The following is a 27,285-nucleotide window of genomic DNA, read 5'->3' as shown; positions in this document are numbered from 1 at the left end:
TTATATCATTTACAATCTTAATCTCTAATCTGACAGGCTGAAAAGTTGGAGTTGAAAATCACAGATTTCTGGTGATAAATTATTAAAGAGATCTTATTTTGAAAAGCACTTCTTAAAAGGCAAAGTCTGGACTTGATTCTCTCGACAGAGCAAAATGCACAAGGTCAATGCATGAAACTAATTCAACTTGAATGTGGCACCAGGGTGAAGCTCCCACTGTGTCCAAAATGGGAAAGATTCATCCTTTGGGAACGTTAAGGTACTCAATATGTGTACTGTCAGTTATCTGAATAATTTCCTTGCAGCTGTCAAGCATCAACCTCTGGTAAGTGGTTCATCCTCTGAGAACGTTGACTATCCAATAAAAAAAAAAAATTTAATGAGTGAAAATTTGTCTTTGTAACCCACAATGGCACGTAGAATGTCTAGTTTATGCTTGGGGAAGTGTGGATAGCCATTAAATAATGTCAAACAATTATCTTTATTGGAAAACTATCAGCGCAACAGTAAATAAGAAAACACTCACCACATGAGGTATTGATGGCGTCACGCAGCTCAGCATACTTCCACTTGCTCAGCTCGTACTTCTTGGTGCCCGCAGCCGCCTTGGACGCCTGGACCTGCGGACCTCTAATACAGGAAACAGAAGAAGGATGCAAGAGGTGAGTGACAGACCCACAGCTGAGAACTGTGGGGGACCGTCAGCAGGTGATCATTTCCACCGACACCACATCGGTGAGTTTACTGAGGGGGTCGCTGTTAGGGTCATTAAAGGACTGTGCCATGCACCCAGTTGGATTCTTCATAGGTTTTCCATCCATCCATGATATAAAAGTCACAAATTTATTAGGGAAGAAAAATTTACGAGTTGTTCTTATTGTGCGTATTAGTCAATTATTTATTTATTTATTGGCCTACATGGTTACCTGCCTCCAATCTACACTGGCCCCTTTACATTGTTTGAGTATCTGACTGGGCAGGTTTCGGGTTGGTTTCTGTTATACGGCTCTTAAACTTCAATCTAGTGTTTCCCAGAAGTCTCTAAGAATTGGAAACGTGATAGCCATCTATAGATGCGAATTGTTTCAGCAACCCAGTGAAGAAATCAAATTATCAAGTCTTTGTTCAACGTACAGGATGGGATCATTTATCTCAATCTTAAAATACTGAGACAAACTTCAGTCATGTTTCAGATTTTAAAAGTCCTGAAAAGAAGCTCTTTGTGAGGAATTCTGGATCAGGTCCATTGAACTGAGGTTATTAGGTTTCTCTAGCTTGTGCAGATATAAGATTAGTTAAAGTGGTGGCTTCAGAGGCAAAGGATGCTGCAGACCTGCAGAACATTCATTTATAAAGACCTGCAATTCTGTAATTAATGGTTTTATTATTATCTGGAACTGATCTGCTAATGTTTCATAGTGTAATCTGTAACTAAGAATGACTTAAGTTGCCAGGTTGTAGAAAAAACCATCCAGCATTAAAGTTTGATTTCCATTTTAGCTTTTGAAAGCCTCCAACGGGCCTGTTCGACCATTAATCTTCAGTAAAGGAGCCGCAGGATATCTGGACCTAAATCCCATTTATAACTGCACACTTGATGGATTATTGCGAGGATCAGATTTTAATGATTTCTTATTAACATTTATAATTTTGGGTCCTGGAGATAAATGATCGCACAGCCCAACAGCGGCATCTCAGAAAAGAAAAATAACGCAGGGGAAGGTTTTCTACATCCAGGCAACTCAAATGTTTTCTTCTTTTTTCTGATGTGTGAAGCATAAGTGGGACGGTTATTGATCATTAATGAAGTTATGGTGTACAGAAGTTTGGTTCATATTTCAACCGTTTGCAGTGAAACATGGCTCACAGCCGCTGGAGCCCGGAGGTGGATATGTTTGCCCAAAGCAATGATGACAAAAACGACTGAATTGATGGAGATGAACGGCCTTAACTTTTGCACAGAAGTGATGACAAACCACGATTTGTTGGCCGGATGTGTTCTATAACGCCTGATTGTGACTTGAATAGTTCATTAGGGTGCATGGAAACACAGTCAGTGACGCATCCCACATAGTAAACTCCACCCAGGTGAAAGTCACCAGGTGAGACAGGAACCAGTTTTCCACGAGGAACAGAAGCAGCGCCACGTTCTTTAAACAGCTGCTGGTTCATTATGAACGTCAGGGTGAGGAGGACTGAGGGTGTCAGACAGCAGCGTTATAAAGAAGGAGAGGACCAGAAGAACAGAAGGTGTGAGTACATCATTAAAATGCATGCTGTTTCAGTCTCTAGGAAGCCACACAGCACCTCCATTGTGTCGGCGTGTGGCCGCCACAGCGTGACGGCTCGCTCTGTTAAATTATGAATGACCGTTTGACAGCAGAGAACAGCGGCTACCCTCCAGCTGCTCGCTCCTCTGCGGCGCTGCTGACAGGCCTGATTAATCCGTGACCTGGATTTGCCCTTTTTAGAACGCCGGGAAGTTGGAGGCGGGACCCCGCTGCTCCTCTAATCCTATTGGATCTCATGTTTAGCCCGAGCTGGGCCTCAGACCCGGGGTTGCTGAGCGTGTTTTCACAAGCACGTGGTGACTTTGGCGTGCTAAGTGGCCAAGCGCTGCAGTCACCTTCTGCCCCTGCTTCCTGTCGCCAATTAACCGCAGACAGGCGAACACGGGAAGCAGGGACTGGCACGGCTTCAGCTGACATCACTCATTCACAGCAGCGGGGATGCTGACAGGAACACGGGCAGAAAACAGCGTATGCTCGCAGTAATCTGACGGGACCGACAGTTTAACCTGCTATAGGTTAAAGGTGGAATAACTCTCTGTGGTGGAGTTTCAGGAGGAAGAATTTGAACTCTAAATCTCTATTAAAGTCATGGCTTTACATTTTTGGGCAGTAAATCACTGGAACTCGAGTTGCTCCTTCAAAGGAGCATGTGTTTCAAAGTGTGTTTCAATTGTGTTTCATCTGCAGAGGTAATTACAGAAAACAGCTGTTTGTGTGGCTGAAGACAAAGATCTGGAACTCTGTACTGCATGCTTTCCAGCATTAGGATCAAAAGGTGTACCACCTGAGCAGCACCTGCCGGAGCACATGCACTGTGTCCTTATCTCATAGGTGCAGGTTTGACTGTGCTCTCAGCTGTTTGCTACGCATCACCCTCCTTTTAACATCCAGTCAGAGACCAAAGAGAAAAACCTTGAAGGAGATTTATTCGGCTCATTCCCAGCTCAATGTTTTTATTCCTGGACTCCAATAGAGCAGCCCTTTGGTTCATCCTCTGTTTGCAACATTTTAGCTCCTCCCACTTTGGGCCAACATTCTTCTGACTGGCTGCCCCTCGTTAGAGAGTAAGTGGGTGGGTTTTCTAACCATATTAGACATATCGCCTCTATAACATCTTGAAGAGACAATATTCAAATTCGAATTTAGAAGAAAAAAAACTGTTGGAAATAAAGCATTTGGACCCTGTTTTAAAACAGCGCTTTGAGAGAAAACAAACTACTTTTTATTTGCTTCCAAAAATCCAAAACATCTAAAAAGGTTTTCTTAGTAAATTTTTTTTTTTTTTAAAAACTAGGAAAATATTTACATTTCCAAATAAATATTATTATCATTAACATATCAGGACAGTAAAGAAATTTAGATCAAAATCATTTTGTCTCTGAAATGATGAAGTGAACATTTCAACGTTTAAAGCTGAGCTGGACTTTTAATAAGCAGCAGCATAAAATCCTCCACTAACTCTGCATTTTTCTGAAAGTTACAGCTTTTATCTGTAAAATCTTAAAAACAGGAGCAGCTGGAGCCTCTGCGGCGGCCGGGCGATGGAGGCGGGAAATAACAGCTGGGTGACATTTAACGGGCCACGGCGTCCCCGTGTACACGGCCGACTTTCAAAATCACAAAAGAAAAATAAATCATGTTCTTTACAGTGGAGGCTAAATAGTTATTATTAACCCTGTAATCAACACTGCTCAATTTACTTTTGATCATCAACAATCAAAAAATGATTCAGTTTTAGTTTTTGTTCAATTCTCATTAAAATTTTCTATTAACTTTGATCAAAGAGTGAGTTGATTGGTCATTGAGGTGTGATCCACATAGACTGTTTCTACCCACCGAGCCAGAAGTTCGGACATTTCCCTCGCCATTTCCTCCCTAAAAAGCACGATGTTAGGATAAACTGTTAGTATGCTGCCGAGACATTTACTACAAAATACTTCATCACCATCTTTTTCACTAAACAGGGACAGCAGGTAAGTGAAAGGAAAACAAAGAGAGGGTTAAAAATGAAGAAGAAGAAGAAGGAAAAACAGAAGTTGGTGTTCATGCACTTCGATTTTTAAACAGCTGAAACTACAACACGACAACACTTGTTCACACTTCTCGTAACTTCACAGATGATCAGAAACGGAGGAGAAGCTCATGCTACAGTCACACTGTGTGCAGTGATCATGTGATCTCGATGCCTTTAAAGACCGGGAGCAGGTCTGCAACCACTCAACAGTCAGTCTGCTATTGGTCTGGAACTGAATGTGGTCATGTGATCAATAATAACTGGGATAAATCTGGGAATATCGCAAGTCTGTTGCTGTTTGCATACACAGAAATTCAATTCTGCTGCTTTCACACAGGAACATAAACATCCGAGTGGAGTCTTCTGTCGTTGCACACAGCAACCATCTAAAATCCTTCTTAAACTGGTCTAAGAGTGACAAACCGGTATCGGTTGGAGACATTACTGGCTACAAGCGAAAGATCCCGTGAGAAGACGGGAGGAGCATGTAATGTAAAAACTAGCAAATCGAACATGCAGAGCTACCTGCTGGGCGACGCCGCTGAATGAAGGAGCAGCTAAAGGTAGCTTTCTGTTTGGAGACAGGTCGACTCCCATTAGGCTGAGACATCAGAGACCTCAGCTTCGACCAATTCTTTGTGGTATTTTCACTCTAGTGTGACGGAGACGTTACTTGTCCTGTTTGTTACAATTAAACTTTCTTTTTGTCCACGTTATAAAAAAGGTCCCTACGGTGCCGCCCACAGCTCGGCTTTCTGACTGCAGAAGCTCTGAAGCCTGCGAGCCTGCAGACCTCCACCTTCATCTGATAATTCTTCTCATTACCAACATGATAAGCTTGTGCACGGACGACCTCGTTCACTTCAGAAACATGTATTCATTATGTCGTCTCTGGTCACACGTTTAATGGTCCGAGCCTCCTCCTGCGTGCGAGCCATTAACGACGCTCCTGTGATGTTTACACGAGTCCTTATTAGGCATTAAACGGAGGAAGGTGAAATCAGGCAGGAAGCAGCTGCTGTAGTTAAAAGAAAGCAAAAAAAGGTGCAGCGGGCGTCATTATGCGGCCGCTGAGCCATTAACTAAACGCTGTCACGCTGAGTCCAGAGGTTCAACTGGCAACAAATCAGAGGCCATGACAGTGACGCCTGCACTTCCTTCCTACTCAGGTGCCCTGGAGCCATGAGAAGATGAGCTTAGCTTAGAAAATAAATGACTTAACTTCACAGTTATTGAGCATGAAACATGATGCGGACTGCCAGTACAGCTGCTCTGAATCAAAACGCACACAGCCGACACATTTAAGAGAATTTAAACTTCCAGAAGACAAAAGGAGAGAAACAGGAAGTCAGGTGAGAGGAATGGGAGGAAGGAGGCAAGGATGCCAAAAGAAAGGAGGTGAGGGAAAGGAAAGAGTACATGTTTAAGTTCATAACTGACACTTTAATGTCTTTCATTTGGATCTATGAGCTCTGACACAGACTGATGTGTAGAAACAACCACATACAGGGCCTTTAACTCACTCGCTCTTCTTCAGACATCTCAGGCTGTAAATCAGCTGTTTTCTCACACAGTGAGGTCAGGCGTGTTTACGCACTCACGCTTTTTGTACGTTTTTGTAGGTGTTAAGTACTTAAAGAAAGACATCCTCCAAGTTTTATTCTTTTAAAGTCATATTTTTATGTCCAGATCAACCTGAGATAAAACTGATCATGGCAGCCCTGCTCAGAGGTTTCAATGTCTGCCTTTGATTCTTTTGTCTGAATGTCTGTGATGACTCTTTTCTTCAAATCTACATCTTTAACACTGATGCATGTGCAGGTTTTACTCGGTGATGTGGAGAACAGAACCCGAACAGAGAGGCCGGGTCTACGTGGCCGATCCACCCGCAGTGCAAAGCTCTGTGACGCAGCGCTCTAGGGAGGTCAAACAGTTTGATGTAGCCACTAACAAAGCCGAGTCACGGCGTGAAGCATCAATTTCAACTTTCAGAGAGACGTGTCGCTTCAGGCTAAGTGAGAAGAGTGATCGAGGCCAAGGCTACACCGAGTGCTTTATGTCTGGATTCGCCGCTGTGAGCGCACGGCGGCGTCGCACGGTGCCCTGAAGCTGTCTGAGGCGTGTGGTGTGACAGGAAACCTACATGGTCAAGCTCTTGAGCTTTGGGGAGGCAGCAGCAGCGGCGGCAGCGCTGTAAACAGAGGATTACAGGATTATAACGGAGCAGCAGAGCACAACATAACAAAGCAATCAGGGAGGCGAAGGTGATTCCTTCCCCCGAGGCTCATCAGGAAATCATTCTCCTTCCAAATTGTGATCTGAGGACAGGCCTCAGATTCATCAAACTCCTGAAAGTCACACCTGAAGGAAAACTAATCTGGACTAAAGCCTGCTTTCAGATGCATCTTGATGATCTGGAGGTGAAGTAGAGGTGGGGCTAGAGAGCAGAGATTTTTGCACATTTAAGTTTTCGTTTCTTTTTTTGTACAGAAGATTAAAATCACCTGAATTACCTCTCGATGTTTTATTTCATCTATGCTGCAATAACTAGCAGACTGACCTCAGCTGGCTGTGAAAGCCACTTCCAAATCAATTCTCCAGTTAACCTTTGACCTCTGATCCGTGTATGAAGGGTGACTTATTCCTGAAATGTTACTGCACTGAAAGTTAAAGTCTGAAATTGAACCACATGACTGCAGATCTTCAGCGATGAGCGACGTGTTTCTGTAAGAATCTTTGTGACCAACGTGGCAGCTTTTTTAAAATTATCCTTTAAACGTGTGAGTTCTTAAAATGTTATTATTTTGTGCATTAAAAAAATGAGCTGAAGCTTCTGCTTTTTTCCCCCCTTTGTTTGGTAATTATTAACGTTTCTTTTGATTTCTTTTATTTAAAACTGTCTAACATCAAATATAAATATCAGTATATATCAATGAAAATACACCAATATTACTTATTTATTAAAAGTAATAACACTTTTAGCGTTTCCAGGTTTATAGCTTTTGAATTATTTAATTACAGAGTATGGATCCTAGTATAGATCTAGGGGTGCATGTTTGGAGTATTTTACTTCTACCTTGTCTCTTTCTATGGCTGTAAGGTCGTAACCCTCAGAAGTCTGATAAACCTGAGCCTGGATCGAGTTTCTGGTGGGTGAGAATCAAACCTGGTGCTCATATCTGGATTTAAATGTAAGTTAATAAAAGTCACTGTGTTCAAACTGATGCATCCGTTAGCTGGAATCAGAGGGCAGAGCCGGGCTGGCAGATTGTTACAGCATGCAGAGGGTTTGTTATGGTTTGAAAGGTCAAAGGTCAGGTGTGTGGGAGTGAGGGGGTTAAATTAAAGGGTTAAGAATCGACGGGTCTTACGCTGATCGCTCTGGGGACGATGGAACTGAGGAGCCGTTACTGAGAGGAAAAAACAAACAAAAAGAAAACAAAGAAGAAGAAAATGATTAAACTCAGGATCAGAGGGAAACGATGGTTTCTCCAGGACGAGTCCGAGCGGCATTCAAAGACGTCTCCGTCCCGTGAAGACGCGTCGCAGAGGGTCTCCTTAAACTCAGGCTTACCTGCGCAGGCCCGAGTCGTTGGCCACCTCCTCGGGGATGAGCTCAGCCTCGCTCTGGGCGATCCTCAGCGCCAGCTCCCTGTCCCTCCTCTCCTGCTCCAGAACAGCCTGCCGAGCGGCCTCCTCCTCACGCTCCGCCTGCAGCTGCAGCTCCATCTCCATCTGCACACACGCCGAGCACACACACACGCTCTCGTTCAGTCGCAGCACACCTGGCGCATCTCCGCCGCAGTTAACATATGTTCACGACTGGAAGTGCTGCTGTAGCCAGCTTTCAGTTCACTTTCTGAACGCTCCCACTTTGTCAACCATCTGCTGGTACGAACATGTCTGCCAGCTTCGTTGCGGCACGGCTGGCGTGCGATGCTGCATCAGCGCAGGAAGGTTCAGCTGCTCATGCGTGCAAACGCTTTCAGCTGCAAAACATCAGAAAAACTGCAGCAGCACACAAAACGACTAATTGCTACGTTCACCTGGTGAGGAGACGGGACTCTTAGAGATCAGGATAGACGCCATCTGATGTCGCAGTGTGGCGACGTCAGATGGCTTGACAGGATGGAGTAAGGCGGAGGCTCATGCAGTTACAGTGCTGAAGGTAAATATGCAGCGGTGACACAAACGCTAATAGATCTCAGCTTCAGCACTTTATTCCGCTCGTGTCAGCAAACATGCCGACTTTTCATCAGAGACTTCTCTGATGAACCAGAATCCTCTGGTTGATTTTCATGGTTTCACTGCAGCTTGGAGACTATTTTGAGAGTGTTTGCAGACCAGGTTCATACAAACTACATATGATTCTGGCAACTTGCTGGTTTTTGCAACTGATTTCACCGAGCAACCTCCAGCCACTTGCCACTGACAAGCAGGATGCGAATTTCAGAGTCGTGTCATTCCGATGCTGAATAATAATGAAAAAAGTAGCATTGACAAAAACCTACAGGAAACCACTTCCTGCTCACACCAACAAACATGCTAACATTTAGGCCTTCTGGCCTTCATCACAGCTCCTCTGAAGCATCTCTGACAAATCCAGTTTCAGGTCTTCTCATCCAACATTCCCATTATTCCAGAGTTTTTCTGTGCATCTCCTGGTTTTGCAGTTTCTCCCAGATATCCTCCATCTGCATGAGCCTGAAACTTGCTGGAAAACGTGCCTCAGTGAGTTTTGTCTGCACAGAGTAGTGTCTGCACAGACACGCTGAGACGCTGCATTCATTCAGCTGTGTGCTGTCAAAACACAGAACGAGGAAAACAAACACGAATCGAGCTGTGTGCCGCTCTGTGGGTGCGTCAAACATAGGTTTTCTTTTTTTTGTGTTCAGTTAATAATAAAAATAATAATCAGTTCAAGCTTCCAGAATGAATAACTCATTATCGAAAAGTTGTAAAAAACAAACAAACAAAAAACCTACAAACAACGCCTGTTTTTAATCACAGACGATTTTCATCAAACCTGTCCGAGCTCGTCCATCAGGACACTCTGAACACGTCTGCAGGGAAACAGGATTTAGATGGCACAGCGTCACCAAAATGATTTCACACATCGCCGGCCTCCTGCAGGTTAGCACAGGATTGCAATTTTATTGAAAAACTATGGAAAAATATTTAAATCATTAAAATAATGACTGCTTTTAGTCTTTTTGCTGTAACATCAAACCAAAGCAAATTATTTTTACATTTATAGAGTTTATTTCGATTCCTTAGTGCATGTTCATCTTTTTTAGCTCCTTTTATTTCTAATAATCAAAATAAATTTTATTTTGTCATCATTGATTCACTGAAGCCATTCTGACGTATGTGTGGGCAAACCTTCCCAATCTTCAGAAGAAAGATGATGTCATCTTCTCCTGATTGGACGATCATTATGAAGCTTTGATTAATCAGGCAGCCGTTCGTATCACTGCTCAATGCTAACACAGTCCAATAATCACCGACTGAGCTGCTCATTAAAGCAGGAACAAGGGGTGGCAAACGAGGGGCGGCGCTAAACTGGATGATTAATGCTCTGGCTTCCATTTTCCATCATGAATCAAGGGAAACGGCTCCTTGACTGGCTAAGGAAGGTCGCAGGGATCTGAAGGCCATCACTTCATTAACTGAAGTTCATCTTTCTTTAAGATGTGGACGAATTCTTTAGCCTTCACGTTTTCCATGCGGTAACTCCTCTGTGAGGCCACGTCGCAGTGCAGCAAGTTTTGTTCACATGAGACCACTCCAGGAATATTCTGAGTTTAGCAGCTGCAGATTTATCCGCAATACTCATTTTAATTTATTACACAGCTGCCTTTTGTTTATGTTCCTGCTTCATGGTGAAACATTTGAAGGTTTGGAGCCAACAGACCTCAGCTGGATTTTTAAATGCGAATTCAGTCGTCAGCTGCTTCAGGGACAAGTTGGATTTAAGAGTACTCCACATGCTGTTTTTTAAAAAAAAGAGTTTTAGTGTTTTTCAGTCTGTTTGTTTTGGACCGATTAAAGTGCACACCTGGAGAAAAACCTGAGGAGCTGCAGTGGAGAGGCCGATGTCTCTGTTGCTGAAAAATGAAGCCAACACTGAAACAACAAAAGGTGCAGTTTCTCTAATGTCCACTTGAGGCTCCAGCAGCGAGTCCCACGTTAGCATGTTCAGCATTACAGCAGAAATAAAAAGGTTCACAGCCTGCTGTAAAAATCAGCTTCAGCCTCTGTGGATCGTTTCCTCCTTTCTCACAAACCTCCAAGGGTTTGCTTTTTTAGAAATCACCTATTTAAACCACACACATCATCAGTGCCCGGCTCATATTGCATATAAGCAACAACAAAAACAGAAGAAAAGTCTGTGACTGAGTTTATGATGTGTGTGTATGAAAAAACACAGATTTAAGTCAACTTACTTCTGATTGGCTGCCCGTCATAAAAACAAGGTTTGAACAGCAGGTGGGTGGAGTTTCAAGGTCACTGCCTGTACAATGACACATCTGATTTGATCCACTGCATGCAAGTTTGACCAAATTCTGACCAACAGCGGAGGAGCAGCAGTGATCTCTGTGGACGGAGGATGGACGCCTCGCTGTGTCGAGCTCATCGATCCTTTGACCAGCTGAGCTAAGAACAGTGACACAATGGCTGAATGAGGAGCAGAATGTGCTGCAGTAAGACCCCTTTGATTTGACTCTGATGGGTCATGTGATCTCAGCATGTCACTTCTAAACGCTTCACATTCAGATTGACGACCCAAACTTCACAGCGTAGAGGATCCTGAGGCCCGATAAACTCGGCAGCGCGACTCGTGAAAATTCTGAGCATTGCGAACGTGCTGAGAAGCCCAACAGCTCCAAGTTGATGGAAGTGCAGCAGATTTGTGGGTAACCCAGCCCAGGGGATCTGGGCTGCCGGCCAACAGCTTTGATCTGAACAGCTGCCGAAATCTGCACTTGATCCGGGCCAGGTCGACGCCCCGGGGACTAAGAAGGCACCAGCCGCCACGGCAACAGATGGGCCAAACGGAGATGTGCTAAATGATAAACATAAAACCCTGTGACCATAAAACCCGCTATCACTCTCTCTCTCTCTCTCACACACACACACACACACACACACACACACACACACACACACACACACACACACACACACACACACACACACACACACCATCTGCAGAGAGCGCGAGTATCAAAGAGCAGATTTTGAAACCTGCATAGTCTGAAAACACATGACGCACATGTTTGAAGCGTCACAGCCGCCTTTAAAAGCACGTCTGACCCACCTGCAGCCTCGCTGACTCCGCCACACCAACAGTTTCGGTCACAGAGAATAAAATTTTCCTCCGCGATGTCAGCCATTGCTTTGGACATTTTAAAGCTTCAACATTAGCTTGAAGACATCAAATTCAGGGATTTCAGTTAGCTACAGCCACCTGTCAGTCAACTGACGGGTATCTGCTGGGATTAAATCAGGATTTCTCCCACTGGTCTTCTGCAACTTCCTGTCTGCTTCACCAGAGTCTGTAACCCACTTTATTCTCATTCATATTCAAAACCAAAAGAACGACCACGAGACATCGGCTGCTTTTTCTTCTTTTAAGTTTTAGTGCTTCTTCTCTTCATCCTGTATGCTGCATGCAGGGTTTTGTAAAGCGTTGTGGGACGTGTGCGTGTTAGCGATGTTACATAAACACATTCTGGTTTCTTGCTCTGCTTCGGAACATCAAATCTTTATGATTTCAACAAAGCTACACCCTGATAAATGTTTTAATCTACAAAAGGCTATTCAGCTTGGTACAAGCGTGGCTCTTCATGCAGTATTGCCTCATTCTGCAGCTGTTTGCTCACACAGAGCGACTTCAGCTCCTCTGCTAACTCGACAAAAACCACAGCTGTTAAGTTCGTCCAATAATTAATGCTGCAGTTCATTTAGTGGCCACTCGGGGCTCCAGAAGTGACTCTGAAGCAGTTAAATGTACTAATAAACCATCCAGGAAGTCTGTGCTCGAGGATATTATCTTTTCCCAATCAGCAGATATCTCTGCGACGCAGTGTGTCCACCAAGTTAACCAGCCTTAGCTGATAACTTGATAACTTCACCCTCTCACTCAAACATAGTCATTAATGGTTTCATATGTCAACGGCCATTCAGAGTGTGTGCTTTTGTGACAGAGAGTGGTGGTGACAAGGAGGCAAAGATAAAAATCCGCTATTTGCAGACAACCCGGTTCATCACTTGCTTTTTTAATGCTTTAATAATTAACACGTCAGCCTCAATTGCACCTAAAGTGGGACTAAACTAGCTCGAAACCCCTAAAACTCCTAAACCGCGCTGAGCTGATCTTAGTGAACATCCTCTCTGTGACACAGAAAGACAGAGAGGACCATTAGAGAGTGTGATGGAGAGAGATGAAGAGCAGCCGGGTTCCTGCCAGAACAGCCAGAAATGGATTAGAGCAAAAACAGAGCTCCACAGGAGGGATTTCAGGGCTGTAACTCAGCCGTACGGCAAAGACAAATCTGTGAGGATGGAGACACAAAAGCTCCGAGCGCACAAAACTGCTTCACATCAAGCCCGACTGCTGGCCTTAATTTAAACCGGAGAAACATTATCTGCAGACATTTGGTGAGTACACCCGAAACATAACCTTGTTTCTCTCTCACAGAGAGTAACTTAAGGTTATGTATATAACCCCGGTTCTCTGAGTAGCATGAGTGAGTGTCTCACTATGGGAACGCCTCCTGCGTGACCTCATCAGAAGCTCAAATACCATTACGGTATTTGAGTGACGCCCATGTCAGGAGGGGCCAGTGCCTCCCTATATAATAGGCTGACATAGCGTCAGATGTCATTCAAAACAAGCCCACCTCTTCCTCGCTTCCATAGCAAGGAGGGCGGTCTGGTGAGACACTCACTCATGCTACTCAGAGAACCGGGGTTATATACATAACCTTAAGTTCTCTTTCATAGCATTCGTTTCGTGTCTCACTATGGGAGAAATACTGACTCCCGGATTGCCAGACATGCCTGTTAAGAAGACAACTGTCCCCAACAGCACTTCACAGGGGAGAGGCCCCCACCCGGGAAGAACCTGCACTGAGGACTGAATGTGCTAGGTTAGGTGCTGTCACATCTAACCTGTAAAACCTAGCAAATGTATGAGGTGAGGTCCAGCATGCAGCTGCACACACCTCCTGAATAGAAACTCCCCTAAAGAGAGCCCATGAGGTTGCCAGACCTCTAGTGGAATGCGCACGTAAGCCAGCAGGGGGCTGAAGGCCCCTGCTAGTATAGGCCAGGGCAATTGCTCCTACTATCCAATGGGAGAGGCGCTGTTTAGACACAGGCTTTCCCATATGTGGTTTAGCCCAGGACACGAACAGCTGGTCACTTCGTCTGACACTCTGGGTTCGGTTCATGTAAATGCGCAGAGCACGGACTGGACACAAGGTATGCAGCCGCTGTTGCTCCTCTGAGGAGAAAGGCGGTGGGCAAAAGGCCGGCAAGTTCCATAGGGGAACGTGCCGACAACCTTCGGGACAAAGGCAGGGTTGAGCCGCATACTGACCCTCGTATTATCCGAGGAGAACTGAATGCATGACTGATGCACTGAGAGAGCGTGGATCTCTCCCACACGTTTAGCAGAAGCTAAAGCAATTAATAGAGCCGTCTTCAAGGACAGAAATTTTAACCCAACCTGTTCCAGAGGTTCAAATTGGCAACAGGAGAGCGCAGCCAATGCTGTGGGAAGGTCCCACGATGGAGCCAACGGCCATGACGTAGGCAATTTACGCCGTGCACCCTTCATGAAACGGCATATTAAGGGATGCTGGCCAACAGTCTTCCCCTAAAAACCAATATGACAGGCCGAAATTGCTGCCAAATACACCTTGATGGTGGAGAAGGCTTTACCCTTATCAATCAGGTCCTGAAGAAATGACAGAATCACAGCCACAGAGCACTGAAAAGGGATGGCCTGTGATTCTAAGCACCAGCTCACAGGCACTCACGGGCCAAGCCCATAGAGCTAGCCTCTCTGGGTGGGGGTGGAATATTTCCCCCTGTGCCTGAGACAGGAGGTCTCTGCGTAGTGGTAACGGCCAAGCTGGGCCGCACAGCTGCTGAAAAATCTCCGCCAGCCAGTGCTTCCCTGGCCAGTGCGGGGCCAGGGAAGCACTGGCTGGCGGAGATTTTTCAGGATCATATAGTGACTTCTCTCCCTCACTCTGGCCAGAGTTGGAGAAATGAGGGCCACTGGGGGAAAAACATAGAGGAGGGTTCTCGGCCACTCATGAGCTAGAGCATCCACCTCGAGTGGAGCTCTCTGATCGTGCAGCGAGTAAAACAGGGGACACTGAGCATTCGCCCTGGATGCATAAACATCCACGGTCGCCTGACCGAATCGCAGCCAGATCTGCTTCACCACCTCTGGGTGAAGCTACCAGTCCCCATACAGCGGGTTGCCCCTGGAGAGAAGATCTGCTCCAAAGTTCAAGATCCCCGGCACGTGAGTTGCTCTCAGTGACAGCAGGTGGACACTGCTCCAGACTGTCAGTCTGTGTGCCAGTGTGTGTAACTTAGGGGACCCCAGACCCCCCTGTCTGTTGATGTAGGCCACAACGGTGGAATTGTCCGACCTCACTAAAACATGATGACCTCTCAGCCAAGGGAGAAAGTGTTTTAGTGACAGGTGAACCACCAGCAGTTCCAGACAGTTTATGTGGGTGGAGCGCATGTGAGGGCCCCATTCCCCATTCACTGTTCTGCCCTCGTGGGTGGCCCCCCAGCCCGAAAGAGAGGCATCTGTGGAAATCATCTTCCTGGCTGAAACTGCCCCCATGGCAACGCCCTGAGACAAGAAACCTGGCCACTTCCACTCGCGGAGAGCGAGTGAACAGTCTGCAGAGACTCTCACGCGACGGTGGCCGTCTCGGTGAGGGTCCAGTCCCCGCGAGCCCACCCAGCGCTGAAAGCCTCTCATGTGCAGGCGTCCCAGTGTTATCGCCACTAGAGAAGAAGCCATCAGACCGAGCAGCCTCTGGCACTGTTTGAGGGTCACTGTGTTGCCTCTGCGAAACAGTGCTAGGAATGACTGTATGGCCGCTGTTCTCTCCGGCGACAGAAAAGCCCTCACCCGAAGGGAGTCTAGGCTGAGCCCTATGAAAGTAATGCATTGAGTTGGCGTCAATGTGCTCTTTTCCACGTTTACCTGGAAACCCAAACTCTCCAGATGGTGTATGAGAGCATTTGTGTGACAAGTCGCTCCCTGGCGGGTTGGGGCTGCCACCAGCCAATCGTCGATGTATGTGGCCACCCGAATGCCCTTTTTCCTGAGCGGGGCCACTGCTGCCTCAGTGCATTTCACAAACACCCTTGGGCTCAGTGAGAGACCAAAAGGCAGGACTACAAACTCGTATGCCATCCCCTGGAAAGAAAATCTCAGATACTTTCGGTGTGGGGGATATATGGGGATGTGGAAATAAGCATTCCTCAGGTCGATTGATGTGAACCAGTCGCCCGCTCGTACAAACCGTAGCAGCGAGGCGTGCGTCAACATCCTGAACTTGTATGTCCTCAAATGCCGGTTCAGGGCACGGAGATCCAGAATGGCTCTCATCCCCCTCCCCCCTTTCTTTGGCACAAGGAAATACCTTGAATAAAATCCGCTGTGCATTTCCTCGGGAGGGACAACTCTTATAGCTCCTTTGTCTCTCAAGGTGGAAATTTCCTCCAGGAGAAAACTGGCAGACTCGCCCAGAGCACGAGAGTAAACGATTTCTTTGAAATGTGGTGGAGCGACACTGAATTGCAGCCTGTAGCCCTTTTTCAATGTCCTCAGCACCCATGCTGACTGAGTGCAGGTGGCCCAGCTCTTCATGTGGAGAGACAGAGCACTCACTGGCCACTCCACCGAATATGGCGTTTTGGCGCCCCCTTGTGGTCGCAGCGCGAAACATACGCCATTTCGGTGTCCCATCACCTCTGTCACAGGCGAGCGAGGTGACGGGCTCATCTGCATCATCACAGCCGTGGAAACGCGAGTCTCCACGGGCTGCGTTATGGCAGACGGTGCTCTGTTTTTCAGCATGTTTGATTTTTTCATGTGTTTTGCAACACTCGACGGCTAACTGCCTGGATGCACGTGTCGGGGCTTTTTTAATACAGAATGCATGAGAGAAGTGCTCGTGAAACAACACTGCGAACTTTGGCTCTCTTTCCCTCTGGCGGGTCTGGTGACAGGAACGCCGGCCCGAGTCAAGCACTCTGTGTGGAACATGTCTCGTTGAACTTGCTCTGGAACGGAGCTGGGAGGCGGCAGGGCGGCCCATGAAGGGGAGAAACTGGGTTCGCTCCCGCCTAGAGGAGAGGCTGTCAGGCCGGCCGCTTCTTCCTCCTCACGATCGCGGCAGCGGGGGGAGGAGGAGGGGCCGCTTGAGGTCTGGCCTGGGGAGACTGCTTCTGAGTCCATGGATTCTTAGGGGCCCCGGCAGCCTGGGGGGCAGCCTGGGGGCTGCCTGCGTCTTAGGCACTTTGGGAATCCTGAAAGCGGGGACCGGGCGAGACGCTGCCTGCGCGAATGACTGGCGCGGCGCTGCTGGGGTGGCGTGCTGGGCCCTCCTCGGCAGGCAGAGTTTCAGAGCCTCATCATCTCTCTTTTTCTCCTCACATGTCTTCTGCATGGATGTAAAAGCTGCACCGAAGAGACCGTGAGGGACGACAGGGGTGTTGAGGAGTTCCTCTTTTTCCTTGGTCGTCAGGTTGGTGAGCCCGAGCCAGCGTGCTAGCTCCTGAAGAACCATGAGGCCCATGGCTCTCCCAGTAGCCTGTATGGCTACCTTGTGGAGGCGGAGGACGTGGTCAGTTATAACGCAGATTTCTTCCCACACTGTGGTATCTGGGTTAGCTGTCATGTCCTCTTCTAGCTCAGCTTGGTAATCCATTAGCATAGAAGAGGCGTTGTTGGCTCTTACCGACAGAGCCGCTGCTTTGTAGCACTTATCTGTAAGGCTAGACTGGAAGCGGTCTGTTTTGGAGGGGAGAGATGGAGCCGATGAGTACAGAGACGTCTTCGGGTGAAGATGGCTCGCCACCAACGGCTCCACTTGTGGCATCTGGCGGAGGCCGATAGACTCCATCCCCTCACAATCCAGCAGGGAGCTCCCCACGATGGGGTGTTTCTCGCTGTAAGGTTTTGCTTTCCACGTCACCGCTATTTCATTGAGTAGCTCAGGGAAAACAGGCAACACATGCTTCCCCGTCTTTTTCGCCTTCGGCAATTTCTTACCGTCAAAACGAGACTTTACAACCTCTGTTTGTATGGCGGGCCACGGGATATTGAGCCTAGCGGCTGCGCGCTTGCACATGTCCTGCATGTCGAGATCCAGGGGAGACGGCGATGTCGGTTTTTCAACCTCGCCGGTAGCCGAGGGCTTTGCAGCCCAGCTGATGCTAGCCAAGGAGGTGGAATCTTCCTCCTCACCGTCGTCAGACAGCAGGAGCTCCGAGTCAGCTGACTCATCTCCGTCCTCGTTAGCATCTCCTCCCCAGGTGACTCCAGCATCGCGGAAAAACACACGATCTCCGTGTGCCTCCAGCGACGGGAAAGCGGTCGTGATGGGCTGAGGGTCTGCCTCTGCCCAGCTCGGCCCTGGCGTTGCGGCCAAATCATCGGGCATCTCAGTTTCTCCTTGCGCCGCAGCAGCCTCACACAGCAAAAGGGTCGCCGCCCAACAGGTTAGCCTGGCGAGCTAGCCTGCGGCGGAGTAGTTTGCTTGGGAAAGCCGCGCAGTGGATACAGTCATGTGCAGGTGTCAAGGCAGCCTGAGCGTGAGATAAACCCAGGCATGCCGCACACACGGGGTGTGTATCTCAGGCAGAAATCTTCTTGCCGCAAGGACAAAGTTTTGCAACTTCGTTGGCCGTCGTAGCCATGGTTAGCTAGAGGGTCGCGCATGTTAGCGAGACTGACACCGAGTGCGGAGAATATTGCTATTCCTCGCTAACGTGGGGTGAAAAGTGTTGCTACTTTTCTACAGGTATTGCTACCTAATGTGTAAAACCGCTAGCGTCGAAGGGTATTGCTACCTGATGGTGAAGCTAGGGGTACCTTTATTAGCAAAGTGTTGCTACTTCGCTGGGTGAAAGTATTGCTACTTGGCACCGGCACTAGCCACAGAACAGTATTGCTACTGCTTGTATGCTAGTGGACAACTGAAAAGCTGGGAACAAAGCGCCCGGCGACCGTATTGTTCACTCGAATCTGTGTGCAGTTTAGCTTTAGCACCCAACAGCACAGTTGTCTACAGGTGAGAGGCGAGAAGAGGTTTTTGAATGACATCTGACGCTATGTCAGCCTATTATATAGGGAGGCACTGGCCCCTTCTGACATAGGCGTCACCTAGCCAGCCTGTAAGGGCTGGCGTAATGGTATTTGAGCTTCTGATGAGGTCACGCAGGAGGCATTCCCATAGTGAGACACGAAACGAATGCTATGAAAGAGAACTGCTAAGGAGTTTGAGATCAGGTGGGATTCGAAATGATGATGGTGATAGCGTGACTTCAGTTCATCTCCTGTAATAGTTTAATTATCGGAAGGGTTCAGTTACACTCTACAGACCAGCTTTGCATCACAGCAAGAGCTGTTTTAGCCCCCCCACTTTAAGTCAACTTTCTTTTGATTGGCTGCCCCTCTTAAAACAGGAGTTGGGCCAGCCCTTTGGGCAGACGATCACTATGTTAGGGATATGCCCTCTGTATGACATCACACAGGGACAAGAGTAGAAAAAAACAGAGTGAACCTGAGCATTCAGCTCTCACACATTATTTGTACACGCACTGACCATTACTGAGACTCTGGCCAAGTTCAACACAAGTACAGTTCTAGTTGTTAAAAACAAAACCATCTACCAAAAAAAAAAAAAAAAAAAAAGGGGGGGGGGGGGGGGGGGGGGAAGAGTACACGGAGTACTCTGTGACAGTGGGGAGGAAAAACATAACAGGAAGAGCCCCCAAGAGAGCAAGGCAGGGGCAGCCAGTCTGCTGGTGGGGCTCCACCAGAAGAGGATGACATAGAAAAACTGGTCCTTTTATTGTGATAAGACATAACATTTGCTGATTTTCTTTCATCACAACAAAATCTGAACAACATTTTCCTGTTGAAGTCTGAATGTGTTTTTGTAACCATAGAAACAATAGCAGTTTCACATGCCCGCAGGTTGAACTGAAATGATGTGTTTAGACTGCACGGTCGGCACCGCTGCCTCACAGCTCGAGGGCCGTGGGTTCAAACCTGGGAAGGGCCCCTCTGTGGGGAGACTTCCTGCAGGATTTTCATATCAAAGAAGATTTCATTTTTTAAAAAAAAGGTAGTTTCATTGCTTTTTGTAACACAGAAATGTCCAAGGTGGAACTGAGCACTGATTTAGGAACGTATTTATGTGAAGATATCTGCACATGTTGCACTTTGTTGTGTTTGGTGTCGTTTTATACGAATGAATAAAGGTTAAAAAAAGTTTAATTAAGTTTAATTGTGCCTTTCTGTAAAAAAAGGACACATTTTGTAAATAGAAACAAACTGAATCCACATCCTCTTGTTGTACCAAAATGCAGAGTGTTACTCATCACGGTGTCACACTCTGGAATGTATTTAAAATAGAAGACCTAAACTCAAACAGCCCCTTTTATAGACGCTGGACTGTTAACCTGCAGGATCCGTCCTGTAAATCATCTGCAAACAGCTTCCAGGGTTAAAAACAACAAAGGCCAACAGAGCTCTGCTGTCTGCGGGCCGCCTGCAGCGACACACACCCACCTGAATCCGCCTCTCCTCCTCCTCCCTCCTCTTCCTTTCCTCCTCTTCCTGCTTCCTCTTCAGCTCCATCTCTGCTTTCCTGCAGAGACGAAACACAAAAGCAGAGATGAGGACAGAAAAGCGGAAAGAAGGCAAAACACATTTGGAAGAAGAGTAAAACATCAGAGAAAAGGAGACAGAGGGGGACTGAAAGTGCAGCGCTTCTCTGTGTGTTCACCGTTATGTTGAGCGCTCTCAGACGATGATGAATCACTCATAAATACTCAGATCTGAATGTAATCACTGAAATATTTGCGGTGTGACACCAACTGCCTCTTGTTCTGTTTGTCTCCAGAAGAACCAGACCTGCTTTCCTAGCTTTCATTCTGACGCTTTAGTAACAGGAGTAAAAACAGCTTGGAGGGGGATGAACGCGAACACAACCAACACATTTTCAGCAGCGTCGACTCGGCCCAGTAAAGACCATTATTAACAGCTGAAACCTTTTACCAGAGGCATGATTTTCTAACAGAATTAATATTTTCCTTTAAAAGGCTTTTTGAAACGCTTGTTGCAGGTTACTGATCTGTAAAAACATGTGGCTTTGTAGCTAATGTGCTTTTAGCCCCATATTTGGTCTCCACCAACCACTTGTTATCAGAAGTTTAAGTTAGCACAGCAAAGAAAGGTGCATCATTTCAAACCCTACTTTCATTTAAACTCGGTTACACGTCAAAAAGTTGCTCTGTACAAAAATCTGATTTAAAGTGGAAAAACAGACCTGTTGGCTTCTCTTCGTTTCCTGTCACACATTTTTATTAAACAAGGTTTCGATGATAAGTGCACATAAATCCTGAGAGCCAGATACAGAAGCCCCACCCACCTCCTTCTTTATGAGGGGCAGCTAATCAGAAGAAAGTTTTCTTGACAAACCGAGGAGCAAGAATGGCTCGTTTCATATAATTTTCAGTAAAAATTAAAGGAGGATTATTCTAAGCTGTGAATCATGCAAAGCTACTCCAGCAGAGTCATTAAAAAACACGGAGCTGGAAATGACTTCCTGTGAGATCTCACCTAGCTGAGGTGGCCTTTAGGCAACTGCAAACCTCTCTACTCTCCTCTCTCATTAAAAGACAAAGAATCCCAGTGTAAGACTTTATAATTACTTAAACAAGACACACAGTCAAGCATATATTTTAAAAACCTCATTTACGAAGGTGGAATGAAGAATATTCAGAAATCTGCTGATTGATGGATTCCTCCTGTCGTCTCTCAGCCGTTTTATTTCTGTTGTGCGCTCACTGGAAAACTATCAGACCACCAAAGCTCTGACTTTTGGCCTCTTTACTACCTCCAGCTTGTCCTCGCCAGTCATGCAGGACCTGAAGGTTATTGTGCTGCTGCACACGCTGCGGGCCGCCGTAAATAGAAACGTCATCTTTGTGTGGAAAAAGATGACAGAACACGGGGCTCCAAGTCGTCGTCAAGACAGAAGTTTCTGGTTTCTCATTACCTGGCAGGCTTTAGTGTGTTCTTACAGATACTACAAGGATTAAGGCTGCACGAGATCTGCTCTCATGACCTTCAGTCTGCGACCTTCAGGTGAATCCTGGGGGTTCATAACTCGCCAGAGGAGGAGAATAAAGTGAAGGGAAGAGGGCCATAAAATTCAGGCTGTCGTCTCTAATGTCTTATATTAGCAGCTAGTGGTTTGTGACGAACACAATGGCCCCCATCAGTCCTCCTAAAAGACCTTCCATCCCGCTGCAAGCAGCAATGTGGAGGACAAACCCGTGTGAGGAATACGAATGCCACAATCTAGGCGGGAAATGAAATTTTCTGTGTAAGCGATTGCGGGTGTGTGATGGATTCAAATCCTCAGCAGTCTCTTAAACATCAAAAAAGACCCGAGGAAAAGGATAAAGAGTGAAAACGGAGCGCGGGAGGCGGCGCGTCGTCACTCCTGGATGGTTTTCTCAGCCTTACAAATACGACGCTCTGAGGAGGGTTGTAACAGCTCTGATTGGACAGCAGTCTGAGGTTACCTGCACAGCCAGAGCCCCCAAAGGCAGGTTTAGTGCTGAAGCTGGGCTGTTGAACTTTGAATGAACTTTTTAAGGAGGACGGCTGGTATTTGCGCACGTTAAGCAGATAAAACAGAGCTTGTAGTTTCTTTTCTAAAGGACGTGTGATATTCAGGTGGAGGTGTTAAAGCCCGGCTGATGTTTAAAGATAACTGTATAATATGAAGTTTGTTTTTTGTATTTTATCTTTACAGACCATGCAAATACAGCAGAACTTTGAAAGAGTTCACTCCAAATTTATGCCCTTTTCCTTTTGGTTCAAGTTTTGGAGATTTCAGAGGTAGACGTGTCTGCCTTCACTTCAGTATAATGGAAGCAGCCGGCCCTCGCCCCGTGATCTGGTCCAAAGTGCTTCAGCTGAAAGAAAACTGGAGCTTTCAGAGCTGAAGAAGGCTCTCAGCTGAGGGGTGAAACATCTTCAGAAAGCTAAAAGAAGTCCATCTGCCTTCGACCTGGATCACTGAGACGCTGCACGGACATACTTATATATTTATACAGATTTTGTTTCTTAATTTCAATTTTATGCTCTGTGCTTTAAGCTAAGATGTGCTTGTGTGTGTGGTGTGCTTTTATATTGCGGATGAAAGAGACTGGTGCATGAGCCGAGGTCGGCATGGAAACCACCGTGACATGTGACTGATGTTCGTAACCACAGTGAATCTGGGAAACTCCGGCACAGAGCAACTTACGCTAGACATCTCTGTGTTTGCACAGTGATGCTTGTGCAGGACACACGTCAGAATAAAAGAGTCTGAAAACATGCTTATTCACATTTTGTGCTTCTGTGACATTAAATGAGCTTTTAGCTTTTAGAGGTACATATAAAGACAGTGCTGCTGAGCTGATTGAAAGCTTACCAAGAAAAAAAGAGTGACTTCCTTATAAATAAGGAGCTAGATGTAATTTCCAGCTGTTTAGTGAGAGAGTGTGTGTGTGTGTGTGTGTGTGTGTGTGTGTGTGTGTGTGTGTGTGTGTGTGTGTGTGAAGATGGCGTGCAACACCACACACACTGTGGTAAGCTGTGAAGACTGAGAATAAAACATGACCCAGAAATCCTCTGTTGAAAAACATTAAATGAAGGAACTATTTTCTTTCTCTTGTCGACAAGAGATGTTGCTGAATCTAAGCAGATCTTCTAAAGCCCCACCCACTAGGCGCATCACACACAGGAAGACCGAATCTTACTTCCTGTGTGGACTTTCCCACTTATTGTCAAATGATGCAAAAAACACTTTTTTTAAGCAGTTATTGATGACCTCACAGAGGGGCTGTCAGTGCTGCGCTTTGAAATGTTGGTCTGTGTTTTAGTGGGTTGTTAGGTGGTTGCTAGGCAGCATTAATAACCTGTGTGTTTGTTTGTGAAACCATGGTTTTCAGGAGATGCATAAACTCTACAAGTGGGTCACTTTAGCACATTGCTTGGTGGTTGCTAAGCAATCTGATGACATGATAGCATCGGATACAGGGGCCTGAGATGCACCTGTGTGCCAGTGTTGTTTGATGGTGTAGGAGGAGTTGGCGTGTTTTATAAGACAGGCTCTCACAAACCTGAGACTAATTCTGCAGAGCTGTGGTGTTAAAGTGAAGCTAAGAAACCTTACATCGTTCACAGAAGGTGGTGGAGAACAAAAACTGAGCTAAAACAGAGACTCGGAAACAGCAGGAAACTAAAACTCCAGCTGGACACAAAAGGCTCCTGAAACCTGAAACCAACATGAAGCCAATCGATATAAACATGTAAATTTAGCTTTTGCCATTTTTAAATCCTCAGGTGTTAAAGGTTACATGGCAACGCAGCCCAGTAACAGTAAAAACTTCCAACAAAATCTTCATCCTGAAGGCATCATCTCTTAAATCCTTTCAATGACCTGCTGTATTTATGGACAGGAATTCACACACACACACACACACACACACACACACACACACACACACACACACACACACACACTGCTGTGGTAAACGCTGCTGTAAATCTGTGCCGAGCCGTCTGAGTGTGTTTGTCACTTCTACGAGTGCCTCTCCACGTTTTGGCTGCGACAACGAAACAAAAGTATTTCAGTGAAGAGGCCAGAAACATTCGAGTACTCCAACTTTAAACCCCCCCGTCCCACTTACAGCCGTCTATCCTCCTCCTCCTGCTTGCGGCGCTGCTCCTCCTCCTCCCTTCGCTTCCGCTCTCTATCCATCTCCTCCTGGATGCGTCGCAGCCGCTCGCGCTCCTCCTCCTCCTTCTTCTTCTTCTGCATCTCGGTCAGCAGCTTCTCTGACCGGGTCACCAGGCCCTTGTACTCGTGGTCGATGTCGATGCGGCCCATTATGGTGGTCTACAAGGCACAAAAACAAGGTTGCACTTACAGTCAGGTCTCACAAAAGGAAGCACCGATCCCGATATCTGGACCGTGCGGATTCAAAGCACTGGATGGAGAATCTGTGCAGGCTGATCTGTTTCACTGCATCACGCATGTGAAATGCGGTTATGATCCACCCCGATAGTGGATAGTGGATAGTGACCGAGCTTCCTCTGAAGGGAGCCTTAGAGACAGGGCGAGGAGCTCGGTTGATGCCTCCTGGACGTTTCATGCATATCCAGCTGGAAGGAGGCCTGGGCAGACCAGGACCTGCTGAGTAAGTGGGCTTAGACCCCTGGCCCTGCGTCCTGGAGCTACAACAGCATGAATAATTAAAACCTATATTCTTAATGGAGTCTTTGATAGCTAATAATGAGCAGCCCAGGAAAGCAAACCAAACTCCACAGATGTCCTGGTGTCAGTCCTGCTAAATACTAAACTGGAGTCTGTTTATACATTTCTTTTCCTGATCTTTGGACTTAATGCTTATTATTATTTTATCACTCACTTGAATGACAAACATTTTTCCTATTTAATTTTCCAGTATTTTCTCATAAATATCCAGATTTTTCACTCAATTTGCCACTTTTATTTAATTTTTGTTGTAACTTTGCCATCTTCTTGCTGTAAATGTCTATTTCTTCGTGTAAACATACGACATTAAACTCCTGAACTTTATTTCTGTTGAATTTTACCCCAGCTCATCCAGCTCATTATAAATATCCTAAATGCTGTTATTGAGTTGTGGCTAAGCTGCAGCGTGTCACACACGTTTATGTTTCTGTGCTGAGCCGGTGGTCGTGTAGGCCACATCTGATATCTGTGATCACAGAGTGAAGAAGCCTGCCTTTAAGTCTCTGCCAGGGCTACAAAAACTCCCTCGGAAGCGTCGGTATTCTCACATTTCACCGTCACGGCGTGTTCAGGTGTCATCGGGGCACGATCTGACATTTGACAGACAAACACGGGGCGGGGCGGTCGTGTAAACCAGAGGAGAGAAACGCGTTGGAGTCTCAGGATGATGAATATTTATGTGCATCTGCTGTTAACAATGTTCCCTCTAAGCTGTGCGCGTGCGGAATTGCGCACTGCTGGTCTCTGAGCACAGAACATCTGCGTTGCGCACAAAAAAAATCTAACCTGAATTGAAATAAAAATTAAAACTTTAACAATTCTGCGCGTATGGGATTAGAACGATGCCACCTTATCCCATAGTCCAGCCAATGATGTGATTCACATTCGTATATACGCAGCTAATCAACATCGTTGGCAGGCTATGACAGCGTCCTGATGTGCCGACACCAGTGTTTTAGCTGGCAAAGCGGCGTGGCTGGCACGTTAATGACAACGTGTACAACCATTGGAGATGTGAGCAGGACAGACGGAACAATTGATGGAAAAAGTGTGGACTTTATACCATTTTTGAAATTGTGTTGATAGGCCACGTAAAACCAGAGTTATGATAAAATTATATGCAATGTTTGGTTTTCTTCCTGAATACTATCGTTGTTTATATTTACTGCGGGAAGAAACGGTAAAAACAGCGTTTTATAAGGAAAACCACCTGCGAGCAAAAACAAAACTGAAAACCCCCACCCTTTCCTATTGGTCGAAAAATGTACCATGTCGACCAATCATAAAAATATATGGCAACATCGCACTTAGTTGTTTGGGAATGGGGGGAGTTTCAGGAGTGACGGTGTTTTGGGATGTGAGAGATTAGCAACGTTTACCGCAAATCTTGTGTAGTTAGTGTGTAGTGTAGTCAATAGTTTTGTTGTGTGTGTCAGAACAATGAGGCGACTGCTGAATGTTACAGGAGTGATACATCTCCTGATGTCAGGCCTGCAGGTATCAGGCTGTTGTTCTCCTTTATCTCATAGTGGACAGAAATTATTTTGTGGAGTGGCACAAATGATTTGTGTGGCATCAAATTTGATGCAGAACACCTGATTGTTCCGTAAATAGTTTGAAATGTTTGTTTAAAAATGCCTTGGCTGCATTTTTAGGTAAACAGCTGCAAGAAACGTTGTTGTTTGCAAACCCTAACCCCTTTTTGAAGAACTACATAATTAATTGCCCAACATTGGTCATTATTTACTGTATTTTGCAGACAGAGTTACAGGACTCTCTCCCAGACCACAGACTCATACTTACAATACAAGTCAGAGCTTTACTTAAAAAAAAAAAAAAGAAGAAAATTTTGTTTTCAAAATTGGAGTTCAAGTTATTTTTACTTCCAATAGTGTTAACATACTAAACAGGTCATGAACAAGATTGTTTTTAATTTTCATTGTAAGTGGGCTAAAGCACTTAATTAAAAGTAGTTTAACATAAATGTAAATGCTGTAATTTGATTATTTTAATAAACCATGTAACTTTGGATGGATTCGATGCCGGCGTGACCACAGTGCACACGTCTGCTGTTGCTCACCGCTTAGGGAGCTTGTGTGTTCACTCAGACACATGAAAAATTAGAGGGAACATTGGCTGTCACCGCACCACTTTCCGCTGAATTCCTACAGCCTTTCAGTCAGACTTCCTCCACCGGCGTTTGTCCCTCTTATCTCGACACATACCGCGGTGAACACCTGTCAGCCTCACGCCTGCACCACTTCCCTCCAGGAAGAAAAGTGACAGGGAAGCTACGGTGTGCTAAATTATGGAAATTAAAAAAAAAAAAATCCACTGCGGCACGTTCAGGATTTATGACATC

At 46.1% G+C, this 27,285-nt stretch overlaps 1 protein-coding gene and 1 pseudogene across 5 annotated transcripts in view; both read right to left on the bottom strand.

Moving 5' to 3' along the window:
* LOC146652788 (unconventional myosin-VI) overlaps positions 1-27,285 on the bottom strand; it is a 127,453-nt gene that overhangs the window by 18,048 nt on the left and 82,120 nt on the right. For 2 of the 5 annotated variants that reach the window (XM_085382994.1, XM_085382996.1), the window contains exons 26-32: positions 24,337-24,545; positions 20,156-20,234; positions 7,880-8,040; positions 7,677-7,715; positions 6,449-6,496; positions 4,128-4,166; positions 527-630 (exon numbers count right to left, since the gene is read on the bottom strand). In XM_085382994.1, the coding sequence (XP_085239120.1) occupies positions 527-630; positions 4,128-4,166; positions 6,449-6,496; positions 7,677-7,715; positions 7,880-8,040; positions 20,156-20,234; positions 24,337-24,545 (679 nt within the window). The remainder of the gene's footprint in view (positions 1-526; positions 631-4,127; positions 4,167-6,448; positions 6,497-7,676; positions 7,716-7,879; positions 8,041-20,155; positions 20,235-24,336; positions 24,546-27,285) is intronic. The other 3 variants (XM_085382998.1, XM_085382999.1, XM_085382997.1) reach the window with 2 other exon arrangements.
* Positions 13,326-14,305, bottom strand: LOC146652789 (uncharacterized; annotated as a pseudogene).

Source organism: Rhamphochromis longiceps, linkage group LG15 (assembly GCF_057381845.1).
Source record: "Rhamphochromis longiceps isolate RC_006_pf linkage group LG15, R_longiceps_female_GT1.1, whole genome shotgun sequence".
In the NCBI taxonomy this organism is placed as follows: Eukaryota; Metazoa; Chordata; class Actinopteri; order Cichliformes; family Cichlidae; genus Rhamphochromis; species Rhamphochromis longiceps.
This window is presented reverse-complemented; position numbering and strand designations above follow the sequence as displayed.